The sequence below is a fragment of the Hypanus sabinus genome, chromosome 13 (assembly GCF_030144855.1).
Source record: "Hypanus sabinus isolate sHypSab1 chromosome 13, sHypSab1.hap1, whole genome shotgun sequence".
Lineage (NCBI taxonomy): Eukaryota > Metazoa > Chordata > Chondrichthyes > Myliobatiformes > Dasyatidae > Hypanus > Hypanus sabinus.
The window spans coordinates 88,568,266-88,581,311 of record NC_082718.1 but is presented as its reverse complement, the minus strand read 5'-3'; the positions used below and the strand labels follow the sequence as shown (position 1 = coordinate 88,581,311).

At 44.8% G+C, this 13,046-nt stretch overlaps 1 protein-coding gene across 1 annotated transcript in view; it reads left to right on the top strand.

Annotated features, from left to right (window-relative positions):
* The window catches only part of mtfp1 (mitochondrial fission process 1), a 27,831-nt gene extending 14,785 nt beyond the window's left edge, over nt 1-13,046 (top strand). Inside the window, exons 2-4 of the mRNA XM_059988112.1 lie at nt 3,365-3,492; nt 8,098-8,330; nt 12,426-13,046. Of these exons, the coding sequence (XP_059844095.1) occupies nt 3,365-3,492; nt 8,098-8,330; nt 12,426-12,492 (428 nt within the window). The 3' untranslated portion in view covers nt 12,493-13,046. The remainder of the gene's footprint in view (nt 1-3,364; nt 3,493-8,097; nt 8,331-12,425) is intronic.

Here is a 13,046-nt window from a genome sequence, read left to right as displayed (position 1 = left end):
ACCGGAGGATTGGAGGGAAGCAAATGTTGTCCCCTTGTTCAAAAAGGTAGTCGTGATAGTCCAGATAATTATAGGCCAGTGAGCCTTACGTCTGTGGTGGGAAAGCTGTTGGAAAAGATTCTTAGAGATAGGATCTGTATGCATTTAGAGAATCATGGTCTGATCAGGGACAGTCAGCATGGCTTTGTGAAGGGCAGATCATGCCTAACAAGCCTGATAGAGTTCTTTGAGGAGGTGACCAGGCATATAGATGAGGGTAGTGCAGTGGATGTAATCTACATGGATTTTAGTAAGGCATTTGACAAGGTTCCACATGGTAGGCTTATTCAGAAAGTCAGAAGGCATGGGATCCAGGGAAGTTTGGCCAGGTGGATTCAGAATTGACTTGCCTGCAGAAGGCAGAAGGTCGTGGTGGAGGGAGTGCATTCAGATTGGAGGGTTGTGACTAGTGGTGTCCCACAAGGATCTGTTCTGGGACCTCTAATTTTTGTGATTTTTATTAACGACTTGGATGTGGGGGTAGAAGGGTGGGTTGGCAAGTTTGCAGACGACACAAAGGTTGGTGGTGTTGTAGATAGTGTAGAGGATTGTCAAAGATTGCAGAGAGACGTTGATAGGATGCAGAAGTGGGCTGAGAAGTGGCAGATGGAGTTCAACCCGGAGAAGTGTGAGGTGGTACACTTTGGAAGGACGAACTCCAAGGCAGAGTACAAACTAAAGGGCAGGATACTTGGTAGTGTGGAGGAGCAGAGGGATCTGGGGGTACATGTCCACAGATCCCTGAAAGTTGCCTCACAGGTAGATAGGTTAGTTATGAAAGCTTATGGGGTTTTAGCTTTCATAAGTCGAGGGATAGAGTTTAAGAGACACGATGTAATGATGCAGCTCTATAAAACCCTAGTTAGGCTACACTTGGAGTACTGTGTCCAGTTCTGGTCGCCTCACTATAGGAAGGATGTGGAAGTATTGGAAAGGGTACAGAGGAGATTTACCAGGATGCTGCCTGGTTTAGAGAGTATGGATTATGATCAGAGATTAAGGGAGCTAGGGCTTTACTGTTTGGAGAGAAGGAGGAGATATGATAGAGGTGTACAAGATATTAAGATGAATAGACAGAGTGGACAGCCAGTGCCTCTTCCCCAGGGCACCACTGCTCAGTACAAGAGGACATGGCTTTAAGGTAAGGGGAGGGAAGTTCAAGGGGGATATTAGAGGAAGGTTTTTCACTCAGAGAGTGGTTGGTGCGTGGAATGCACTGCCTGAGTCAGTGGTGGAGGCAGATACACTAGTGAAGTTTAAGAGACTACCAATCAGGTATATGGAGGAATTCAAGGTGGGGGGTTATATGGGAGGCAGGGTTTGAGGGTCGGCACAAGATTGTGGGCCGAAGGGCTTGTAATGTGCTGTACTGTTCTATGTTCTAACTCTTCCGTCTTACACTTTTCTATCATCCATGTGCCTATCCAAGAGTTTATTAAATGTCCCTAATGCACCTGCACCATGCACTGTATTAAGAACTTGCCTCTGCCAACACCCCACCAAACTTTCCTACAATCACCTTAAAATGATGGTCCCTGGCATTAGCTATTTCAATCCTGGATAAAGTCTGTCTATCTGTTCAAATTGGGGGGTTATATGGGAGGCAGGGTTTGAGGGTCGGCACAACATTGTGGGCCGATGGGCCTGTAATGTGCTCTACTATTCTATGTTGTATCCTTTATAGCCCCAAAACTGTATGCCAAAATATTTTTCCGAACATAATTTGTCTTTCTAATCATGGAAAGGATTGGAAGTGGTTCGTGTTATTTGGTTTTCTTCCCCAGGACAGCTTGTGTCACTTGGCTCTGCCTCTCCAGACCAGCCTCTTTATTTCAGTTCCTCTGGATCACAGTGCACCCTCATAAAATATTACCACAAATAAAATGATAAAATATAATTCAAAAATCGTGAAGTGCACAGCACAGGTAAAGAGTAATGTGGTAATGTTCATTGCCAAAAAACTTGGAACTCAGCTCTCTTGACATCAGCGCTGTTGACATAATCAGGAGCACGTGCTCTGCCCACACCCCACCCTTTCTCGAAGTCAATGACTGGTCCTTTTTTGCTGACGTTGAGGGGAAGGTTGTTGTCATGACTCCATGTTACTAGGCTCTCAATCTCCTCCCTGTTCTGACTCATTGTTACTTGAGATACAACCCACTACGGTGGTATCATCTGCAAACTTGTAGATGGAGTTAGAACAGGGGACGCAGCCTTGTGGAGTATCAGTGCTGAGGATCATCATGGTGGAAGTGTTAGTGGTCTCTTGATCAGGGTGGCAAGGATACCATTACAAAGGGAGCTATTGAGCAGTTCTGGTTGAATGTCCGCATTGGGCGGTCTCCCAGTGAATCTGTTATGGTTATTCTTCTATAGATTCACTGAGTACACTCACAAGAAAATGAATCTCAGGGCTGTATGAGGTGACATAAGTGTACTTTGATAATAACATTTACTTTGAATAACAGGTTTCAGAGTCTGGAGATGAGTTTGCTTGGAGTTATGGTGTTGAAGCTGGAGCTGTAGTCAATAAACAGTGGTCTAACACGGGCGCCTTTACTGTCCAGAAGCTCCAGAGAGGAGTATAGCCAGGGTTGAAGTGTCTGCAAGGCTTGAATTAATGTGTGCCGTGACCGGCCTCTCAAAACACTTCATGATGTTGGGTGTCAGAACCACTGCGTGGTAGTCATAAGGCAGGTTACCTGGTTTTTCTTGGATACTGAGGTAATAGTGGTCTTAAAGCAGGTGGGAATTACAGATTGAAACAGGGAGAGGTTAAAAATATCTGCGTATCCTCATGCGGATGTAAACAGGATCAAGGAACACCATCCAGGCCAGGGGCTTTCTGGAGCATCATTCTCCGAAAGACTGATCTTGGGTCTGCAATGGAAGCTGTTGGGGCAGGTGGTGACGTTCCAATCCCCTTCCATTCAAAATGGGTATAGAATGCGTCAAGCTCGCCAACAAGCGATGCACTGTTGTCGGCAATGCTGTCTGACTTTGTTTTGTAGCCCATTATAGCAGGTAAGCCCTGCCAGAGCTGACCGCTGGTCTGGAGTTCTATTTTGGACTGGCATGGTCTCTTGGGCTCCCTGATAGCTTAATGGAGGTCATATCTCAATTCCTTGTAAAGGTCAAGGTCACTTGACTTGAATGCCACAGTCCTGGACTTCAAGAGGGGTTGCATCTCCTGGTTTCTGCTTTGGGGAACAAGATTAGTGGTGATGGTTACAATTCTGTGACTCCATGAATGCAAAATGTATCTTATTAGACATATAGAACTGTTCATTGCAGCAAATTTTTTACTGTCTTCTCTTTGCTTTAGGATATGCTAATGAAGTTGGTGAAGCATTCCGGGCACTGGTACCTGTAGGTCTGGTCTGGGCCAGTTATGGAATATCAACTGCATATGTGACAGCTGATGCAGTGGACAAGGGAAAGAAAGCAGCTGCCGTAAGTACTGGTGTACAAAATCTAACCTGTTGAACACTATTGCTTTTCTTCTTACATTCCTATCAGCAGGCCATTTTAAATTAGGTTGGCCAAAGTTCAGCATTTTCTGTTCATCTGCTACTTAGATGCTCACGATCGAGGCTACAACAAGTGCAGTACCTACGGACCTACTGTTTCACACTTTCGAACCTGTTCCCAAACTCTACCTCAGTAGATCCCATTTGTTTTTTCAGTAGTTTTACTCAGTAAGAAACTGTGTCTCTTTTCTTCCACCGTGTATTGTTTAGATCATAGACCTTCTGCTGGACCTCAGCCTGCAGGTGCCCAATTCCTTTCCCTCGATGCTGCTAGAGTTTCCACTTCGAGCTGACTTCTTTGTCAAACACACCTTTCCAGTGACTTGCGTCATTTCTGACCCTGGCATCAAAGTATCCCGACAGGATTAGATCCACAGCTCTGCCTCAAGTTCTCCAGTGGCAGACACGGATTTTCCGGATTTGCTTTCTTTCTTTCTTTCTTTCTTTCTTTCTTTTTTTTAAATTTTTTAAATTAGTTTTTCAAAACATTTTACAAATTAAAAACCCCAAATGACATGGATTTTCTAAGGCCATCCCTGGTCCAAATATCCAGGGGCTCATTCTGCCGAGACCCGTGAATGAAAGTGAACTTGGGGGACCAAGGAAGGTGAAGACATACTTAATCGTTACTGACCTTTACACGTGTCCCCAACTCTCTCCCCTCTGCAAACTATCTTGTCCAGCCTTGCTGTCACCTGTGACTGACAAGACAGTGAAAAGCCATATACGAAGTGTAAAGAAGAGATTGGGAGCAAAAGGCATCCCCACTGACATTCCAAACCTTGGCAAACAGAAACTAGAGTCTCAGATTTACCTCCCTTGCTGAACGAAAGCCTGACCAGTGTAACACTAGTCCGCTCCCACAATGGCTGCTCCACCTGCACTTCATTTCCTTCTATTGGCCGTCGCCAAGTGCCTAAATAGATCATTAAGATTGAAGCTTGCCGAAAGGCCCCAAGCTCTGTTTATACTTAATGCTGGCTCAGGAGCCTGATGGCTGTAGGATAACAACTGCTGCTGAACCTGGAGGTGTGGTAAGTCAACAAATTACTCACTATAAACAAATTATAGGATGGACTTTGCAGTTAACACCTTCAAAATAAAGATCCTCAACCAACCTGCCAGAAGGGGTGGCGGCAGATAAAATCACAGCGTTTACAAAGGTATTTGGATAGAATTCAGGCCTACTGTAAGCAAATAGGATTAGGGTTGATAGCTATTAGAGCCAGCATGAACAGTTTAGGTCATAGGTTCCGTTCTGCGTCAGAAAGAAATTTGCTCTGCTCAGAGCCAACCTTGGTGCAGACAAGAGGCATTCAAGATGAGAGAAATATACCATCTGATACTGTTTCCCCTTCTTGTAATTAATTTAATGGAAAAACAGTTGCTGAGGATTTGGTAGGAATCCCCGTTGTATTCAGAAAGTAGACAAGCTCCTGAAGAGCTGTAACCTACAAGTATAGCTTGTCTGTGGAGCGGAAGATTGCTTGGGTTATTAGTGATACAGGCAGTCCCCGGGTTACGTACGGGTTCCGTTCCTGAATCCGTCTTTAAGTCGGAACAAGTACATCTGGTATTATTTAGTGTTAGTCAAACATTTGTCTTCGTATATAGTATATATTTTACCTTTCTATAGTATATATCTTACCTTTTGCATATAAAACACTTAAACGCATGTATTCCAATAATTAAACCGCTGCGTTGCTCAGTAATAATTGTAGCTTTCATCGGGGCAGGGCCTTTCACATGCTCCATTATTCTCACTTTATCCGTTATCCTTTAAAATTGTTCCGATCATTAACCGACTGTAGCCTAACACTTTTCCAGTGACCGATGGCGTTTTACCTCTTTCCAGACGCTTTATTATTTCCACTTTATTTTCAATTGCAATAGCTTCCCGTCAATGGAACAGAAACACTGCGGGCAGCGGCTCCCGAGGTCCGCTGGGTCCTAAGGACCACCGCACTGAGACAGGCTAAATGGGACAAGTGGGGGCTGTGCTGGGTTTGGGTATTTGATCCTCCACAATATTCTGCGTGGGAATTTAAACTGGAGGTGGCAGTGTTTATTTTTATGAGGTCGAGTTGTGAGCTCGACAGCAACCCGGCACAGATGGTATGGGAGTTAGAGGATTGACATCAACCCGGCACGGGAGCGGTCTGTCACTAGGTCGAACTCAGGACCTTCGTTCTCAAGCCGGCACTGATCTCACTGCGCCACCAGCCGGACCGGAGCGGGTGGGTGGTCAGTGTGAATCTTACTAAGAAAAATTTAAGCCAAATACAAAGTTAACACAGTGTCAACAGCAACGACTTAAAATGGCGGATGGCGTTCTCCTTCCTTGGTTCGTAAGTACGAGTTGTCTGTAAGTCGGATGTTCGTAACTCAGGGACTACCTGTATAGTAAAGGCCAATAGGGTTGGAGAGAGAGACTTTGGCTCAACAGGCTTCAGTGAGAACAGGTGAATGCTCTGAATAAGTTTCTGCTGAGTTTTTATTTTTCTTTCTTTGTCTACTAGCACATAGCTAGTGTGTTGAGAATGGACCCAGGGTTACTTCTCTGTGTGGGATGTGGAAATTCAAGGAGACCTTCAGTCTCTGTGATAACTGCATCTGCATAGTGCATTCAGCTGCAGCTCCTTAGAGATCACAGTAAGAAACTGGAGCTGCAACTCAATGACGTTCGGCTCATACAAGGGAATGAGGAGGTGATAGAAGCTACTGGGAGGTAGTCACTCCTGAGATGCAGGAGGCAGGTAGATGGGTCAATGTTGTAAAGGTGAAAGGGAATAGCAAAAGTGTTTTTCAGATATATAAACAGTAAAAGAGACGAGATGGATGTTGGACAGCTGGAAAATGGCGCTGGAGATGAGGTAATGGGGGACAAAAACAATAACAGATAAACTTAAGTATTTTGCATCAGTCTTCACTGTAAAAGACACCAGCAGTACGCCAGAAATTCAAGAGTGTCAGGAGTAATTCTCATTAATATTTTAGCTTTGATAAATAATGATTTGGTTTTTTTTCTTTCTCTGCTCATTGGGTGTTTTATGATCTTTTGTTTTTAATGGGTTCTATTGGGGTTCTTTGTTTTGTGGGTGCCTGTAAGGAGACAAATCTCAAGGTTGTATAAAGTATATAATAAATGTACTTTGAACTTTAATGTTTTTCTCTATGGTCCTTAACATAGATTTTAATAAAACATGAAAATATTTTAATTTAACCACTTTGAAAGCAGTGAGTATGGTTTGTACTTGAGCTCATTACAGGTTTTGATTTAGGTAAGCAAAGTTGCGAACAATGAGCTGTGTAACTTTATGCATTCATCGTAAACTGAAGCATTTACAGTCTTTCACAATAGGTTGTAGACAGAACTTAACAATGTAGGAAAGTTCATAAAATAGGGGGAAATAAGAGCAGCCAAACCCAGGATACAGAGGCTTTCACACTGAGCATCACAGGCAGGCTCATAAAACAGCATTCACAAGAAAAAGAAACTAAACCATTTTCGTAAGGAACTCAACTTTCCATTGCACGCCTGCATACAGGTATTTGTTTAAATGACAATGAACTTTGAACAATCCGTCCCACACAGAATGCCTAAAGATTAGCGGTATTTGCTGTATTGAAACGTGCAGCAAAATGCGTTGTTTTACGTCAAGTCGAATCAGCGAGGATTGTGCCGGGCAGCCCGCAAGTGTTGCCCTGCTTCTGGCACCCACAGAGCGTGCCCACAACTTACTAGCCCCAAGCCGTATGTCTTCGGCATGTGGGAGGAACCCCTCTCTGTCACAGGGACAACATTCAAACTCATTGTAGACAGCAGCAGGAATCGTACCCCGATCTTACGGCTGGCTCCGTAATAGCTTTAGGCTAACTGCTACTTTGCCGTACTGTAGGGTCTTTAACCGGTGCAGTGATGGCAATGCACATTCTGTACAGTTTCCATGCAGCACCTGGTAACGAGTTAGATGTAATGGGGGAATCACATGAATCTGTATATAGCGCTCACAAATTCTCCTTGTTTTGTGAGCTAAGTCACAGAAGCAATGTTGGTGATTTGTTACAGCAGCTGACTAACTTAAACAGTTAAAGAGCTAACTTAAAAGTGGTTAAAGTTTGTGAAGTATGTAAGGGAGCTGAGTGACTGGGATATTCAGTGCCAACACAACCTCACAGCAAGAATGTAAGATGGGGCCAGCTTAACAGAGAGGAAAGAGACAATTCACACAAAATGTTGGTGGAACACAGCAGGCCAGGCACCATCTATAGGGAGAAGCACTGTCGACGTTTCGGGCCGAGGCAGGAAAGAGACAATTGCTAAGTAAGCACTATACTGGGAGAAAGTAAAGATAGACACCATTCAACAGTAATGGAATCTTAAAGCTCACTATTGTTAACTTCTGCAGTGCAATTGCAATAATGTAGCAGAGAGTCATAATGTGCTGCTGCCAAAAAAACTGATTTAAGGTTTAATATTTTTGATGGTGTCTCTGAAGCTGACCGTCCTCACTCTACCCCTCCCCAGGCTCACGGAGACAGGCCTGGGAAAACTCTGAAGGTTGGTGCAGCAGTCGTGGATACTTTTATCTGGCAGGCTTTGGCATCAGTTGCGATTCCAGGTTTCACCATCAATCGACTGTGCGCAGCTTCCCTTTTTCTCCTGCGGAAAACTACGAGGTGGCCACTGCCTGTGAGGAAGTGGACAACCACGGCAATTGGACTGTCTGCCATTCCGGTTATCATAACTCCCATCGACAGGTAAGGCCTTGTCTTGAGCCACGTTTGACCTCACGAATCAAAAGCCCGCCACAGCTTTTTGGTGGAGATTACCATCAGATTCCAACTCATTTTTCACACACATAGTGTACCATACAGTGCAATACATCGCGTGCATTAACAACCAACACACCCTAGCGGTTTTGGGGGGGGGGGGGAGGTGCAGCCCACAGGTGTGGCTCGCCCACAATTTTCAGTAGAACAATGCGAACATCTGCAACAGAACAGAACAAGACCACCTCAGGAAAACAAGCCCCTTTCCCACCCTCCAAAGCACCCGTCCTTTCAGCCCAGGACAGGCTGCCTCAGGGCCTCCAGTCCTTGGCCTCGAACTCTCAAACAGGCAGACATGGGGCCTCCAGCCCCCAGCTGGGACTTGCAGACTCGATCTTCAAGCCTCTACCTCTGGACCCGTCAACTCGCAGAACCTAAACTCTCCCTACTGCCTGTAACGCCACTGGTGCGCAGAGCAGCAATGAAGGTCCTCTATCTCTGGCAGTGTTCAGAGCTTCCTTCATCGTGTCAGGAGCTCAGTTTTCACCACTGTCAGTCATGCAAATCCTGGATGGAGACTCGGGAATACTGTCACACTCAGATGTAAAAGGATTCTCCATTGCTGTTTCTGTAACAGTCAGGGTCGTTGGCCCTGGTCTGAACCTCCGAACCTGGAGGACCAGTGGACCATGCTTAGTCTGGCCTCTACCCTTTGACCTGTTTGGTACAGGTGACCCTATCAAGAGCCAAAGCATCAAGCCCTGACTCCAGCCACCATAGCTCTCCGAGTCTTTGAGACACAGAAGCCTCCAAACCAAGACAAGGTTGTAGTCCCCTTGGAGGCTAAACTCAGGAGAGGGGCAAAAAAAAATTGGAGGGACCAAAGTATGTGCTTGATGTGCTGAGATTCCACATTACATTTCTAACATCCTACGTGCTCAGTTCTTAAGAATCTCTTCCCTACTGATACCAGAGTCAGTTTTACCCCCACGTTCCACTTGGTAGCTGGTTTGCTACCAAGATCTTTAATCTTCAAAATAGGGCTTTGAAAACTTTTAATGAATTGATTCTGGAATTAGGTTAAACAGGATACGGATGATCTTTTATCCTGTTGGTACAGATTCACTAAACAGGTTTTCTCAGTGCAGCTAATCTTTGAGCTAAGGTAATAGTAGATGCTGCTAATCGAATCATTATCCTTCTACAGTTGCCACCAGGGACAAGGGTATACATTTCGGTCTGATTCATAAAAATTGAAGATCAAAGACCTGCAGTTTAAAAGGAAGCTTAGCTTTTAAAGTAGACATGGGTGAATGGAATTTACATGGGATTGACCGATTCTGTCTTTTGTTAGAAAGAAGTTTCCACATGTAACACGAGCTCTCATCAGCCCATTTATAAAGCTCAATTCACAACCACACTGGAACTCTATTTAGTTGTCTACGTAATTCATCCTCCCATTCAGCTGGTAATTTTGCTTTTCAAAGCCTGAAAGGATCTGTTTAACACAGGGGTTTCCCCACTTCTTTTATGCCAGGGACCGAAAGCATTAAGCAAGGGGTCCATGGACCCCAGGTTGGGAACAGTGGCAAAACAGGTCACACTTGCCTAGCTCCAGTGACCCATTTTCCGTCCCAGCCTCTGCTGTCCGCGTGGAAGTTGCACATTTTCCCCACAATCAGATTTTCCTTGAGAGCCGTTAAGAAATACAGCACAAACAGCCCCCTGAGTCAAACCCATCAACACGGAGCTGGTCCCATTTGCCTGCGTTTGACCCACATCCCTCTGAACGTTTCCTGTCTGTGTACTTTCTGAGTGTCTTTTAAATGCCTCAATCGCTTCTGGCAGTTCCTCCAACCACCCAAAGACATAAAACACCAGAAATTCTGCAGCTGCTGAAAATCCAAAGCAACAGACACAAACTGTTGGAGGAACTCAGCAGGTCAGGCAGCATCTGTGGAACCTATGTAAGCAGTCAAGGCCGAGACCCTTCTTTGCGACTGGAAGGGAAGGGGGAGGACGTCAGAATAAGAAGGTGGGAGGAGAGGAAGGAGGCTGTCTGGAAGGTGATGGGTGAAGTCAGGTGGGTGGGAAAGATAAATGTCTGGAGAGGAAGGAATCTGATAGCAGAGGAGAGTGGACCATAGGAGAAAGGGAAGAAGGAGGGGACCGGGGGGAGGTGATAGGCAGGTGAAAAGAGGTGAGAGGTCAGAGTGGGGATTGGAAGAAGAGGGGTGGGGGAGAGGATTTTTTTTTAAACGGAAGGAGAAATCGAGTTCATGCCATCATGGTGGAGGCTACCCAGACAAAATACAAGGTGATGCTCCTCCACCTGGAGCGTGGCTTCATTGCGGCACAAGGAGCGGCCATGGGCTGACATGTCAGAACAGGACTCGGAATCGGAATTAAAATATTTGGCCACCAGGAAGTTCTGCTTTTTTCAAGTGGAACAGAGGTGCTTGAAAAAGTGCCCCCCCAATTTATGACGGGTCTCACCAATACAGAGGAGGTTTCTTTGGGAGCACCAGACACACAGCAGATTTGCAGGTGAAGTGTTGCCTCACCTGGAAGGACTGTTTGTGGCCTTGAGGTGAGGGAGGAGGTATATAGGCAGGTGTAGTACTTTGGCCACTTACAGGGATAAGTGCCGGGGGGAGATTAGTGAGGAGGAATGAATGGACAAGGGAATCATGGAGGATGAGTTCCCTGCAGAAAGCGGGGGTGGGGTGGAAGATAAAGATATATTTGGTGGTAGGATCCCTTTGGAGATGGTGAAAGTTGCGGAGAATGATCTGCTGGCTGTGGAAACTCAATGGGTGGTAGGTAAGGACAAGAGGAACTCCGTCTCTGTTAAGGCAGCGGGAAGATGGAGTGTGAGCAGATGTTGAGGAAATGGAGGAAACTCACATGAGGGCAGTATCAATGGTGGAGGAAGGGAAACCACTTTCTTTGAAGAAGGAGGACATCTCAGATGTCTCGGAAAGGAAAGCCTCAACTTGGGAACAGGTGCATGGAGACAAAAAGTGTGAAAAGGGAATAGCATTGTTACAGGAGACAGGGTAGGAAGGGGTATAGTCAAGATAACTGTAGGAATCAGTGGGTTTATAAAAGATGTTGGCTGACATTTTGGTTCCAGAGATAGAGACAGAGTTCGAGAAGGGGGAGGGAGGTCTCAGAAGTGGATCAAGTGAATTTAAGGGCAGGTTGCAAGTTGGCAAAGTTGATGAAATTGACGAGCTGAGCATGGGTGCATGAAGCAACACCAATGCTGTTATCAATGTAACAGAGGAAGAGTTGGGAAGCATTACTGGGGAAGGCTTGGAACGTAGGCAGGCAGAGCTGGGGTGCATGCAGGTGCCCGTGACTACCCCTTGAGTCTGGAGAAAGTGGGAGGAGTTGAAAAAAAAGTTGTTAACCAGTTCTACCAGACGGAGGCGGGTGGTGGTGGCTGTTTCTTTGATTGAGAAAGAATTGGAGAGCTTTGAGGCCTTTCCAAAGACATGCCAGTAGGTTAATTGCTACAGTAAATGACCGCAGGTGAAAGTGGGTGACAGACAAGTCAGGGTGAAGGTGATGAACATATGAAGAGGGCAGCTACAGTGTCAACAGTGGGAGAAGGGGATCAGTCTGAGTTTGTAGGGAACTGGTGGGCCAACTGGCCACCTGTGTTGTAAGAAAATGTAGTTAGAATTGTCTTCTTTGAAGCAGAAGTTGCCTGATAAATATGAAAGTTAGAATGCTGTTTTATCACTTAGAACCTGAATGCATTTGGATTTTACCTTCAACAATTTTCTCCCAAGTAAATAACTATTGAGAAGATCAGTTATTTTATTCCAATAGGTGGTGGTAAGGGGAAGTCATTTGTCATTTCTGCAAGTTATTAAACCTTAAGAAAGCAGTACTTTGGGTAATTACATTACCTCATTCCAATGTGCCTCTGTTTGCAGCAGTGATTCCCAACTTGGGGTCCATGGACCCCTCAGTTAATGGTAAGGGTCCGTTGCATAAAAAAGGGTGGGAGCCTGTGGTTTACAGCAGTGTGTGTGTGTGTTTTTTAAAGTACATTCTTATTGCTACTTCCAGGTCAGTAGATTTTCTTTTGGATTCTACGTTACGGAAGTTGTATGGAACGGAAGAACACAAGCCATAACCAAGGCAAATGGAACTTCTGCCATGGGCCAATTTTAACAGCGAGATTCGTATACGCGGTAGCTTTAGGTAACATTGCAAGACATTGATCCCTGTTCTCCAAGTCTGGAGACCTGTATTTTTTCCAATCAAGTGAGTGTGAGGTGATTTATCATGAAGATCCAGGTGCTTGATACATTATTGAAATCTGTTACCAAAGTATAGAGTTATGTGCCTTTCTATATATATTATAACTTTGATTCTAATAAATATATATACTATATAATATACATGAAAAGAGGATTTTTTAAAATCAATAGACAGATAATTGAACAGAAAGAGCTCTTCTATTTAAAAGATACTCTGTTTATATAGCAATTAAAATAACAAATGTACAGGTTTGGTTATTTTTAACCATCTAAGCGTAATTGCCAGAGTTTTGTTGAAGTCGCCACATATCTGTTTTAAAGTTTTATACAGTCTCTTATCTGACACCAGGGGCACGGCCCATCGGAGCTGCTAGTCATGAGTGTGAGTATGGATCAAAACTCCAATGTTAATAAAAATGGAATCAGT